Below are 13,011 nucleotides of genomic sequence, written 5' to 3'. Positions count from 1 at the left end.
TCTGAAGGTGAAAGGGGGTCAAACACAGTATTAGTAAGGTGTTCCTAATAATCCTTTAGGTGAGTGTAATTAAATTAGTGCTTTCAAATGATTAATCGCGATTAATCGCATCCAAAATAAAAGTTTTCGTTTACATAATATATGTGTGTGTACTGTGTACATTTATTATGTATATATACATACACTCACATACAGTATTTTGAAAATATGTAAATGTATATATTTATATTCATATAATTTATATTATATATTAGAAATACAAATAGGAGCACAGAGGATGCAGTATGCACAGTGCTGCACTCTGTACTCACACACTTGGACAATAACAACACATATGTACAGATGTTGTTTGTTGACCAGCTCAGCATTTAACACTACCACAAAACATGGAGACCTGGACATTAACTCTTCCCTCTGCAACTGGATTATGGACTTTCTGACCAACATGTTAGGTCAGGCCACACCTGCTCCACCACCATTACACTCAACACCGGCGTACCACAGGGCTGTGTGCTAAGCCCATTCCTTTACTTCCTTTACACCCAAGACTGCAAGCCTGTGCATGGATCCAACTCCATCATTAAGTTTGCAGATGACACCACGGTGATTGGCCTCATCAGAGACACTGATGAGACTGCCTACAGGGAGGAGGTACAGCACCTCGCCTCATGGTGTGCTGACAACCTGCTCCTTAACACCAGCAAGACAAAGGAGCTCATTGTGGACTTCAGGAAGAAGAAAGGAAGCACGCATGACCCCATCAACATTAACGGGATGGTTGTTGAACGTGTCTCCAGCTTCAAGTTCCTGTGAACCACCATATCGGAGGACCTGTCCTGGAACACAAACACCTCCAGCCTGATCAAAAAGGCTCACCAGCGCCTCTTCTTCCTCAGGACACTGAAGAAGAACCAGCTGTCTTCAGCCATCCTGGTAAACTTTTACCATTGTACTATCGAGAGCATCCTGACCAGTCGTATCACAGTCTGGAATGGGAACTGCTCAGTTGCTGACCGCAAGGCACTGCAGAGGGTGGTGAAAACTGCCCAACGCATCACTGGTACACCACTTCCTGCTATTGAGGACATCAAGAGAAAACGCTGTCTACGTCGAGCTCGCAGCATTCTTAAGGACTCCTCTCACCCTGACCATAGACTGTTTAACCTCCTGCCCTCCGGGAGGCACTTCAGGAGCCTCCAGACAAGGACCAGCAGATTCAGGAACAGCTTTTTCCCTACAGCTGTCTCTTTACTGAATTCTGCCCTCTGACACCCCCCAACACCTAATTACATCACACACAACTTGATATTACTCCCAAAAACATAACTACATCTAATTTACAAAAAAACAAAAACAGTTCACTTGTTATTACTTGCACTACTGTCTGTTCATCCAGAATACTGAGTAATCCATTTGCACACTGAAATATTTTCTATGCACTTTCACTGACCATTGCACTAGTGTAAATGATGTACATATGTTCATAGTTTCTGCTTATAGTGTACATACACGTATACATAATCCATCTGTATAGTATGTTCATTGTACACCTATCTGTATATCATGCTGATAGTATATATAATCTGTAAATTATGTCCATAATACTGCCTTATTTGTATATTTTTTGTACATTTGTAACATATTGTAGACACTATATATTCTGTACTTACTGCTTATTGCACTTCTGGTTAGATGCTAACTGCATTTCGTTGCCTTGTACCTTACATGTGCAATGACAATAAAGTTGAATCTAATCTAATCTAAGCTAAGCTAATATATGAATATATTTAAAATATAAACATAACATTTTTTTTTTCTGAAATATATAAATGCATATATATCTAATAAATACACACACATATATCATGTAAACAAAAACTTTTATTTTGGATGTGATTAATCGCGATTAATCATTTGACAGCACTAAATTAAATATGTTTAGCATTTTTAGCATAGTAGTTTTTAACACATTTACTGTCATAATATAATTCATAATTATTCATAATAATTCATATCATTATCAATCATAATTATTTTTTTGTATTCTACTGACAGTACTTTTACCAGTTAGAAATAAAAATGAATTTAGCTTTCATTTTAAAGGTTTACACAAGTGGGTGAAAAAAAATACACACTGTTTTATTAGAAAGTAATGTGAAATGTCTACAAACTTATCTTACTAACTTTAATGTTAGAAACGTGCTGTCCTTATAAATTCACATTCTCTAAAAGGATAGTAAACTTATATTTTGGGGGTCCTTGGCATCAAAAAGTTTGTAAAAACTAGTGCTGTTTAAGTGATTAATCGTGATTAATCGCATCCAAAATAAAAGTTTTTATTTACATAATGTATCTGTGTGTACTGTGTATATTTATTATGTATATATAAATACACACGCATACGGTATATATTTTGAAAATATTTGCATGTATATATTTATATTCATATAATTTATATTTAATATATAAATGTAACATTTTTCTTAAATATATACATGCATGTGCGTGTATTTTTAATAATAATAATAAATAATAATAATAATAATAATAGTAATGTTAACTTTATAATACTTATGTTGATCATTTAAAGTGTAAGGAGCCAAGTAAGCTAATTTTAAGAGATTTAAAAAATATTTCCATTTAATTTCTTGTATTAAAAAGACCAAGGGAAAGCATTTGTGAAATTGGAATTGGAAATTAAATTAAATGAAAATCATTTTTAACCATTTTCTTATATTTCATTTTCTAGATAGATAGATAGATAGATATTCATTAACTTTAACTTATATAATGTTCAGCCCCAAAACATGTAACAGGAATGGTGCAAAAGTTTGAACTATGCAATCTATTACAGATTTCTGATATAAGATATTTTTGGTTTGGCCCATTCAGTAATGTATCTATATATACCTGACAAAGCCTATGTGTTACATGCATTTATTTGTCAATAAAATAATTTAAAGAACATCACAAAAGCAAATGTATTTTATCAGGAAATCAATGCTAGGCGTGATTAACGGACTCTATAAAGGTTTAATTGTTTTTAAATTGATTTAGATATTGATCCTTTCCCAACACGGAAGGTAATTTGCTGGTGGTGAAAAGGCTTTTGAATTTATTAAACTAATTGCATTATATTGTGGTTAGACAGATTACATGTCTATGTTATGTGCAATAATCTTACAAAACGACTGAGGTTCGCACAATATGTGAACTCAGCACAAAATGAAAAGAGCAAAAGTGATAGATGGATTGCAATGGGGAGCGAGTGAAAATCTCGGGGCACAATTCAAGAGAGATATCTTTTAACCCCACAGGGATGTATAACGGATAGCTTGGCTGTTCCTAACTCTGAGGTCCATGAGGACATTTTTTTCGCCTTCCTTTAGGAAGCAGTTTATCATCTTCAGCATTGCTGATACTGTAGTTCAGGGTTTTTTTATGAGAATATACACTATGGCACAGCGAGGGGGTTGCTGGGACTCTGAATCTGAAGGACATACATCACATTTATGTTTAATTCAAACATTGATTTGAAAAGCTGAACGCAAACATTGTGAGATCAGACCTTGAGTTATGGCTCATATGTGTACGAGCAGCTCTTAGCAGCATTATAAATTCCGCTCTCTGATGGAAAACACTTGAGGCATGAGGACTCTTATTATTTAAAGATTTATTAAATGCATAGAGGTATATACAAAACCAATTATCCACACTTTCAGCATTTCAAAACAGTCATGCTTTTCATTTTTGCTTCGGGTCTTTCAATCAAAATAACGATGGGTTTTAAAACAGAGACTCGAATGAGTTTATTTCACACAGTGAAAAAACATGCGTGTAATGCTGGTTTATGTACAAAAAGTCTCACTGGAGTCCTGTGAAACGACGGGGGACCTCTATATGTATTTGATGGATCATTCCATCGTAGCTACAATTAAAAGCATCACATTCAGCTTCATCTCATCTATGGCACAAATCAGAACAAACAAAAAAACCAAACATCTGTCTAATTGACTTGATTTCAGCCAGTCAATTACTGCATTCAATAAAACTATCCTCCTTGGAAATAAACATCTAAATGAAAAGAAAGGCATTCATTTTGAGGGATAGGAGAGCTTGAAGTTTGGCCAAAAGTCATTCGATAACAGATGTTTATAAGTGCAAAAAATTGTGGCTCAGATGCATAAAATTGCGGAAGCTAAAAGATAAACAAAAACAGCATTCGGAGAATCATTATCCAGATATATATTCTCATACGCCAGCAGTGCACCTGTAACTCCCTGACTGCTAAACTCCTCAATAAATGTGGTAATGTTCTGGCACAGGTGTGATTTGAGTCCTCGAGTGTCGCTGTCGCATCCTCTAAATGGCTTCCTCTCATTCTGCTAACATTTTGGCAGCGCTGACCTGTGAAAGATTCACTTTGACGTCAGCCCCAGTTATAAAAGTAGATCTTCTGCCAAATGGGCAAGTACTCCATCAGTGGACCTGAGAGGACAGAAAAAGAAATCCAGTCAGCACATATCTCTGAGCTTTTTTAAAGCTTTTAGTGTGACAGCATTGAACATCCGTTGTGTGAGATGGATATGGCACTTACGCGCAACCAAACCGACTCCGGGAACATAATCAGCCAAGAAGCGAAGAAGGAAGAGGATCTTCGTCCTGTGAGTGTAAAAGAGACATTAGATCTGGGAACAAATATCATTGTTATGCAGTAAAGTTGTGCATTGGGAAATCTAAATAGATCATTCGTAAAACTCAATTTTGTTATTTTCTGGAGAAACTATAGCTGTGATGCTGCCAAGTGGATAAGCAGTTGGTAGGGTGTTCTGATTGGTTGCTCAGCCTATATCTTATTTATACATTATTTTACTAATTTCATTGTCTGGCAGGTGCAGATTGTAACTTTGATGAGTTGAGATTGTTTCTTTGTAGGAACAGATTTGGAGAACTTTAGCATTCCATCATTTACTCACCAATGGATCCTCTGCAGTGAATGGGTGCCGTCAGAATGAGAGTCCAAACAGCTGATAAAAACATCACTGTAATCCACAAGTAATCCAGTCCATTAATTAACGTCTTGTGAAGTGAAAAGCTGTGTGTTTGTAATAAACCAATCCATCAAGGTGTTTTAAACTGGCTTCTGGCCAAAATACCAGTCCATAATCAATAATACCGCTTCCTCCAGTGAAAACGTTCATCCACTGCTGCTTTCACATCAAAATCCATCGACATATTCATTTAGAACTGTTCTGGAGTGTTTTCTCTTGTAAATGCAGTTTGACCTGTGTGTATTTCTCTCCTGATTCAGACTAGATAACTTTTTGTTACTGCAGAAAGCAATATTATGGATTATAGAATTGCACTTTGCCCAGAAACAATGGTTTAAAGTTCTTACTGATATGCAGCTTTTCAGTTCACAAGTCATTCATTTATGGACTCGTGAGGAATATTGTGATGCTTTTATCAGCTGTTTGGGCTCTCATTCTTACAGCACCCATTCACTGCAAAGGATCCAATGGTGTAATGCTTAATTTTTCCAAATCTCTTCTGATGAAGTAACAAACTCATCTACATCTTAGATGGCCTGAGGGCAAATTTTCAGTTTTAAGTGAACTATTTTAAACTTAAGGATTTGAACAAAACACTATCAGAAGTGCATCACATGAGAAGAGCACACTAATGCAACGGATACAGTAAAGGAGACACTGACTCAGAGTATCGGTCATAGAAGGGGGAGCGGAGCAGGTAGTAGAGGAGAAGGAAGGCCCGTCTCCTCATCTCAGCCCTCTCTCTGCGGTTCAGCGTCTTGATGTCGCTCAACAAACTGAAACTGGACAGAAAACAGCATCAGTCTGAACTTCAATAAATCTTCAGAGACAGACTGAGGAGAGAGAGAGAGAGAGAGAGAGAGGCAAAGCACTCTGTACCTGGTTATCTCTAAGAGACCAGAGATGATCCAAGGTTTCCAGGAACGTTTTCCACAAATTCCAAGACTGGCCACTTACAAATGTTAAGGATGACAGATGTCAAAATGTTCAAATAACTTAATCACCACTGCAAAAAATAAATAATAAAAAAATTATATGTATATATACAATAATAATAATTTTCCAGGTTAATCTTTATTCCAGTAAAAAGAAAAAAAAAAAAAAAAAAAAACACTCAGCTTTCAGATGATATATAAATCTAATTTTCAAAATTTTTTGCCTTGTGACTGATTTTGTGGTCCTCAGACACACACACACACACACACACACACACACACACACACACACACACACACACACAAAGATAGATAGATAGATAGATATATTATATTAAAAATATAAAATAAGCATCAAAATAAGCTAAAACTAAAACTATGTCTTATATTAGTTCACCCCCTTAACACCTCGGAAAACCTGGATATCTGAGAAAACCCAATTTTTGTGATTTATAGACCTGGAAAGGTCATATAAATGAATGAAATCTTTAATAAAACTTCAAGGGCATTTTATAATGAACATACATTTTGAAATAATTACAAAACTCTAAATATTTTATTAGGTAGAAATTAAAACTCCTTATCCTTAATCCTTTTCCAGAATATCACGATTGAAGAAGCCATGTAAATTCACTTGTTAAAAGAGAGGGAGCCTTGAAAATCATTCAGCTCTTAAAACTTCAGGAATCCTGAAATGTATTTACAGAAAATAGAAGCGTCGACCTTCAAATATTGTTTTGGACAATAGAGGGCCTTGGAGACAAAATAATTGAGAATCACTCCATGATTGGATTTCTTGTGGACTGAACACGTAATCAGATCATTGTATTTCATTTTATTTTAAAAGTTTGTTTGACCATGTTGTGAAGAAAAACAAATGTGTAGTCAGTCACATAAAATGACTCTTAAAAACCAAGCATGAGTAGTGGACTGAACACGTAAGTAGTAACTTTTTTTAAGATCGTTCCTACACCCTTGGGAATAAAGAAACAAGTTTGGCTATTCTGGCTTAATATTACACTGATATTACTTTGAAAATTGTCATAAAAAAAGAAAATTAGCAGAAAGGATACAATGCATAAGCGGTCTTGCGATGTACAGGGACTCTGCGATGGTCTCCTGCAGACCCAGAGGTGTGGGGCTTGAGTGGAGCTCCTCTTCTCGATTCCTACTTTTTTTGTTTTTCCAAGGGAGACCCCAAAGACGAGACTGCAATGACGGTGCTATGGGGGAAAAAAGGACACGATACAACTTTCCATTGACACAGAAGTCTTTGATACACTGGGTTGTATTGTCAGGTCTTACTGCTTCCCAGTGGTCTCACCACTCTTCCTGAACGCTGGCCCACGAAAGAAGTGTCCTCATCGTCTTCTTCTGCATTGTTCTCTGTGTAGAGAGATCACAGCATGAGCGGTGCACAAGAAATCACTTTTCGACATGAACCCACAGCACATTGACTGCAGGAACAGACAGTTCCTTTTGAGTCCCGGTGATAAGCTCAAGGGCACTTCTCTGAAACTCCACGGGCTCTGGCTCAACCGAACTACACATTCACAGCTTATCTGCACAGGCCATACACTGTACTTATTGTCTCACACGCTGTTTATTTATTGTCATCAGCTGGAGTGTTTTTGTACTTATTGCTGTGCATTCAATGTTTGTTGTGACTGTGCTAAATGTCCTGCATGGCAGTTTCCAGAGACGCTTCAGTTTGTTTCATTTCCTGTCATGGAGTGAAAAAAGCAATAAATTAACTTTGGCTTCTAAGTTTGAAACCTCTGTGTTAGTATAATTACCTTTATGCATTTGGCAGACTACTCAAAGAGACTTACATTGCATTGAAGGTATACATTTCAACACTTCTTGCATTCTTTGGGAAACAAAGCCATGACCTTGGTGTTGATAGCATAGTGCTCTACTGTTTGAGCTACAGGAATACTTGGTACTTCCACAGTTTTTTACTAAACAAACACACATAGTTTGACTGATTTTACTTAAAGGGATACTCCACCCCAAAATGAAAATTTTGTCATTAATCACTTACCCCCATGTCGTTCCAAACCCGTAAAAGCTTCGTTCAACTTCAGAACATAATTTAAGAAATTTTGGATGAAAACCGGGAGGCCTGTGACTGTCCCATAGACTGCCAAATAAATAACAGTGTCAAGATCCAGAAAAGGTATGAAAGTCGTCGTCAGAATACTCCATCTGCCATCAGATGTGTAATCTGGGTTATATGAAGCGACGGGAACACTTTTTGTAAGCGAAGAAAACAAAAATAGCGACTTTATTCAATAAATCTCCTCTGTCCAACAGTCTCCTCTGTGTCTCTTCATATCACCTTATGCTGCGTATCATCTGCGCCACAAGGATGTGCTGTTTCTACGTGTATTTAGCTTTGATTTGAAAGAAAACAGCGCATCCTTGTGGCGCGGATGATACAGAAGAGCATACACAGCATACCGTGATATGGAGAGACACAGAGGAGAGGTTATTTTTGTTTTCTTCGCTTACAAAAAGTGTTCCCGTCGCTTCATATAACCCAGATTACACATCTGATGGCAGATGGAGTATTCTGATGACGACTTTTTTACCTTTTCTGGACCTTGACACTGTTATTTACTTGGCAGTCTATGGGACAGTCACAGGCCTCCTGGTTTTCATCCAAAATATATTAAATTGTGTTCCGAAGACGAACAAAGCTTTTTGGGTTTGGAACGGCATGGGGGTAAGTGATTAATGACAAAATTTTCATTTTGGGGTGGAGTATCCCTTTAATAATTATATAATATGTATATGCACCATTTATATGTTTATAAATTAGTAAGCATCAAAATTACAACAGTTACTAATACATAGAGCACAGTGCTTTATTTCTGCAGGTCTCGTTAACTGGAAAATTCACAATGTAGTTTAATTTTATATTGGCAGCAATATCATGAATAAAATGACTACAGTGACCTTAAGCAGTGGTTCCCAGACATTTCCACAGATTTTTCTATTGTAATTATGATAATTCTGCTTGTTTTCAACCTTTTCTTAACAGAAACCGGATGCTGATATATTAAAATAATTAATTGAGGTTCTGTATGTTAAAAATAACAACAGTTACAAAATATGTGTTTTTAGCATTTTAATTGAAATAGATTTTTAAAAATAATTTTAAGTCATCCTGTGGCCCCCTTGGAAGTTTACTGAGGTCAAACTTAATATACATATATTTTATATTTGTCATTTATTTATTACATTCTTAATTAGATTAGTAGTATTACTTTAATGTTAACACAAATAATTTTTGATAATTACAACTAATTAATTTCATCTAAGGCAGTCTGTTCTAGGTTGGTTGGGGAGAGAATAATGTAAAATGTACTGTCTCTGTACAAATATTTGCAATTTTTCTTGCAAATAAAATAATTTTTCAAACTAGACTTTCAGTCTTGTTTTCAAGTTATTTTTCAAACATAATTTCAAATATTAATACACTTGTGGTTCTCTTTTAAGACATCTCACCATGACTACAGAGCTGAGAATTCCTGTCCAGAGGAATTATAGGTGGTGACGTCTGGATGCCTGATTTGTACCAGAAAAGCAGGAGACAACGCAGGATCGCTCTAAAAACACAGGAGAGAATGGAGAAATGGGAAGCCAGATCCCAGAATACAGCAATGATGATCATTTAACTATTAGCTCAGCTGAACATGACAATTGTGTAATCATCATTTTCAGAAAAAAAAAAAAAAAATGTTTTTCACACAAAGCTGCCATATGGCTTCAAAAAACTGCATGAACCAAATGAACTATTTTTATGCGACTGTAATGGAGCTTTTTTAGTTCATCTTTTAGAGTGCCTGCCCTCATTCACTTTCACTATATAGAAAGGAGCACTCAAAACATTCTTTTAAACATCTCCTTTATGTCCTACAGAACTAAATCATATAGGTTTGAAACAACATGAGGGTATGTGAATGATGATAATGTCCCCTTGGTGAACTACCCTTTAAGTATACTGAAACAGGGTCCTTACTTGGCAACCTGAATAAGAACAATAACTAGCCAGCGTCCAGCTTCTCCCCACAGCTTAGCGGCCCCCATCTCTGTGAAAACCTCCACATATTCCAGTACAGACAACCAGGTTAACAGCCTCTGTTGAGAGAGAGACTACACAAACACACAGAAGTGTAAGAGGTTAGCTGTACTGTAATCTCAGTCTCATAGTAAATTTAAATTATACTTGCACACTCTTGTTGATCTAAGAGAGCAGATTTAAGATGTCGAGACTTGAATGAAAATTACTGCCATTCTGACCCCGCAATCTTCATGCTTTCTTACCTTATCTCTACTTTTTTCCGCTCTTATGTTGCAATTTTTCTGATTATTGTACATAAAATACAAGTAGTCCCATATTCATAATTGTGACCACACATTCTGTACTTAACAACAACAACCAAGAAAAAACAAAAAACAGACATTGAACCCAGACTCAGTATGGGCAGATACTTAATATTCAATGACTTGGATTGGATCGGAGCATCCCTAATATAGACTGTGACTGGAAACTTTACATGTCAGTCAGATGCTCTATTTTGGTCTAAATGGTGGTTCTTGGCTTGAATAAGCTGCAATGAGGACTAGACTTTATGCTGTTGGCTGGAGACTAGTTGAACTATCACAAACTCAATATAAAGTCAAACAGCCTCTGAGGAGGTCCATGAAGGTCATGGCTCAAATGCCCATAGCTGTAAATGCAAACTCACTCTTCCTGTCCCCATGGCTTGGCCGCTCTGAAAGCAGTGGTCTTTAAAAGCATTTATTCCTGACAATGCAACCAGCAAATATAAATATGTCTCACAAGTACAAACATACAGGGAAAAAACAAAGAAGGAGCTTTGTAAACTGTGCTTGCTCCCAAAAATGAATGTGTTTGTCTGAAGGGGTCAGATGTATTTTTTCACACACTGCTCATTTCAAAGTCGTTTTGAGCAAAACCAGGCTGTCATCAGCGGGGCAAAAAGGTGGATAACAACAAGTCTGTTGCAGAACAGTGACAGAGTTGGGGCAAAATGCAGTCTTTGACAATGTGCAGTCAAAGAAAGCAGCAGGCTGTGCCTTTGAACACACAACTTTGAATCTTCTCTCTTGAAGCAGAAAGACTGTGTGTGCTGTCTCTAAAGTTTCACAATAGAAAGCTCTCATTCGTAGATGATTTTATGGTGGTTGCCATGCCAACTGCACATGCACGTATCAGTCCTTATGCAAGTTTGATGATAAAGTAGGGAATAAAAAGAAAAGAACGGGTGATTTTATGGAAAATGAATAAAAGTTTCCTGGATCTTTTAATAGATATATACTCAATGTACCATGAAAACATAGTTTATCTCAGAACCCTCTAGTTTAAAAAGAGCTTTTAAAACTACACTAAAAGAAAGTTTTCTGGCATCAAAGAGTGGATGAGAAGAAGTAGTAGTGTATATTTATTTATCAGCATCAGCAAAAACAATAAAAAAAATACAAGTATCAAAGAGTGGTTGAAGTGTACTTTTAACAAAGTCCCTGATCATTTCAGTCTAATTGTTTGCATGATGCAATACAAGGTGGATGGGTTTATTTTGTTGTGTGAGTGGATCATTTCATGTGCAAAGATAAAAATGCTAGTGAGGAGGTGGAAAAAAACGTAATAGTTTATAACCCCTTTAAGGGACAAGCATTACCACAGGCAAAGTCCTAGAGAGATTTTTCCTCAAGATCCCATCGTTCAGCAGCACTAGAAGATTAGACGCTGAGTAGACTGCAAATCAAAGAGAGAAACACATAATTCACCGGAGAATTCATATAGAGACATGCTCTTAGATTGCATTAATAAAAAAGAAGATGATGTAAAGCAGTGAGTCCCTACCCATCTCTGAGATTTCATGAGAGTCTGAGAAGCGACCTGTAATGAGATAAATCATAACTTTTTATAATCAAAATGATGAAAGCTTCTTCAAGTTCCTGCTTGTGCAAGAGAGTAAAATTTAACCCCAAAACTAGAGCTATAATCTAAAAGCTGGTTACTTTGAAGAGCTTAAATATAAAAGATGCATTTGACACATTTTAATGTTGTTGGAAGAAAATAAGTAACTAGATACAGAAGACAACAACATAATACAGAAGTGTGCATACTGATCTACTGCTACATTTGATTCATCTGACTTTGGTCTTGCACGACATTGTTGTATAAGACGTGAGCGGCTATGTTTACTTTCACTTTGACATGCAGACTCTCTCACCTGCGATCAGGTAACTCAGCGCGCGGACAGTGCTCTCCAGATGAGACGCGGCTGCAGGGTTCGACCTCACATACTCCTGATAACGCTCATAAATACGACTTAACTTATCCATGTAGACCACCGACATCACAAACAAATGAATAAATTCCCGGTCACACAACACATCGCAGAACACACACGGAGAGTGACACTTCCGCATATGCAGATGTTTTCCTCTGACGGCGCTTCCTTCACGGCGAGCGCGTGCGCCGTTTAAAGTCGCAGTAACCCGTTTAAATTCTATTTTCGTTTGCGTCTGTAATGCATCTATACAAAGCGGTTTGTTGAAGATGAACAGATGTAAGTGTGCCTAAGTGTGTCTGTATACCCGGAGAAAGGTGTCTGTTAACATTTTCAATGGAAGGAGCACACTCCAAAATGTGAGTTTTTAAATCAATGCCAATCACTGAAGGATTATAGCTACCAGTAATTTTTGACCCTTTGGGGATTTTTTTTATTTTTTTATATTCCTATCAGGCTTATAACAGCTTATAAATCATACAGAATAAAGATTTTTGAAAATCTAAAAATGTAAGTCGTTTTCTGTGAGGGTTAGATTAAGGTGATAGAAATACAGTTTATACAGTATAAAAACCATATGGAATGTCCTCTATAAAGCATGAAAACAAGTGTGCATATGCAATTGTGAGTTTGTGTGTGTGATTTAGTTATTCTTTTTTAGAATTTTCTTTGTGCTTATTTAAAAAAACTAAAATT

At 36.5% G+C, this 13,011-nt stretch overlaps 1 protein-coding gene across 1 annotated transcript; it reads right to left on the bottom strand.

The window, feature by feature from the left end:
* Nucleotides 1–3,653: 3,653 nt before the first annotated feature.
* Nucleotides 3,654–12,484, bottom strand: LOC109067148 (peroxisomal membrane protein PEX16). The gene is made up of 11 exons (XM_042743604.1): nucleotides 12,256–12,484; nucleotides 11,883–11,918; nucleotides 11,698–11,774; nucleotides 10,014–10,147; nucleotides 9,500–9,600; nucleotides 7,292–7,372; nucleotides 7,060–7,209; nucleotides 5,931–6,003; nucleotides 5,714–5,833; nucleotides 4,598–4,662; nucleotides 3,654–4,488 (listed from the first exon to the last, which is right to left on the bottom strand). Exons 1-11 carry the CDS (start codon nucleotides 12,452–12,454, stop codon nucleotides 4,430–4,432), a joined length of 1,095 nt encoding a protein of 364 aa, XP_042599538.1. The 5' UTR covers nucleotides 12,455–12,484; the 3' UTR covers nucleotides 3,654–4,429.
* Between the last annotated feature and the right edge of the window lie 527 nt (nucleotides 12,485–13,011).

Source organism: Cyprinus carpio, chromosome B18 (genome assembly GCF_018340385.1).
Source record: "Cyprinus carpio isolate SPL01 chromosome B18, ASM1834038v1, whole genome shotgun sequence".
NCBI lineage: Eukaryota > Metazoa > Chordata > Actinopteri > Cypriniformes > Cyprinidae > Cyprinus > Cyprinus carpio.
Note: the sequence above shows the minus strand (reverse complement) of the source record. Positions and strands in the feature narration are given on the sequence as shown.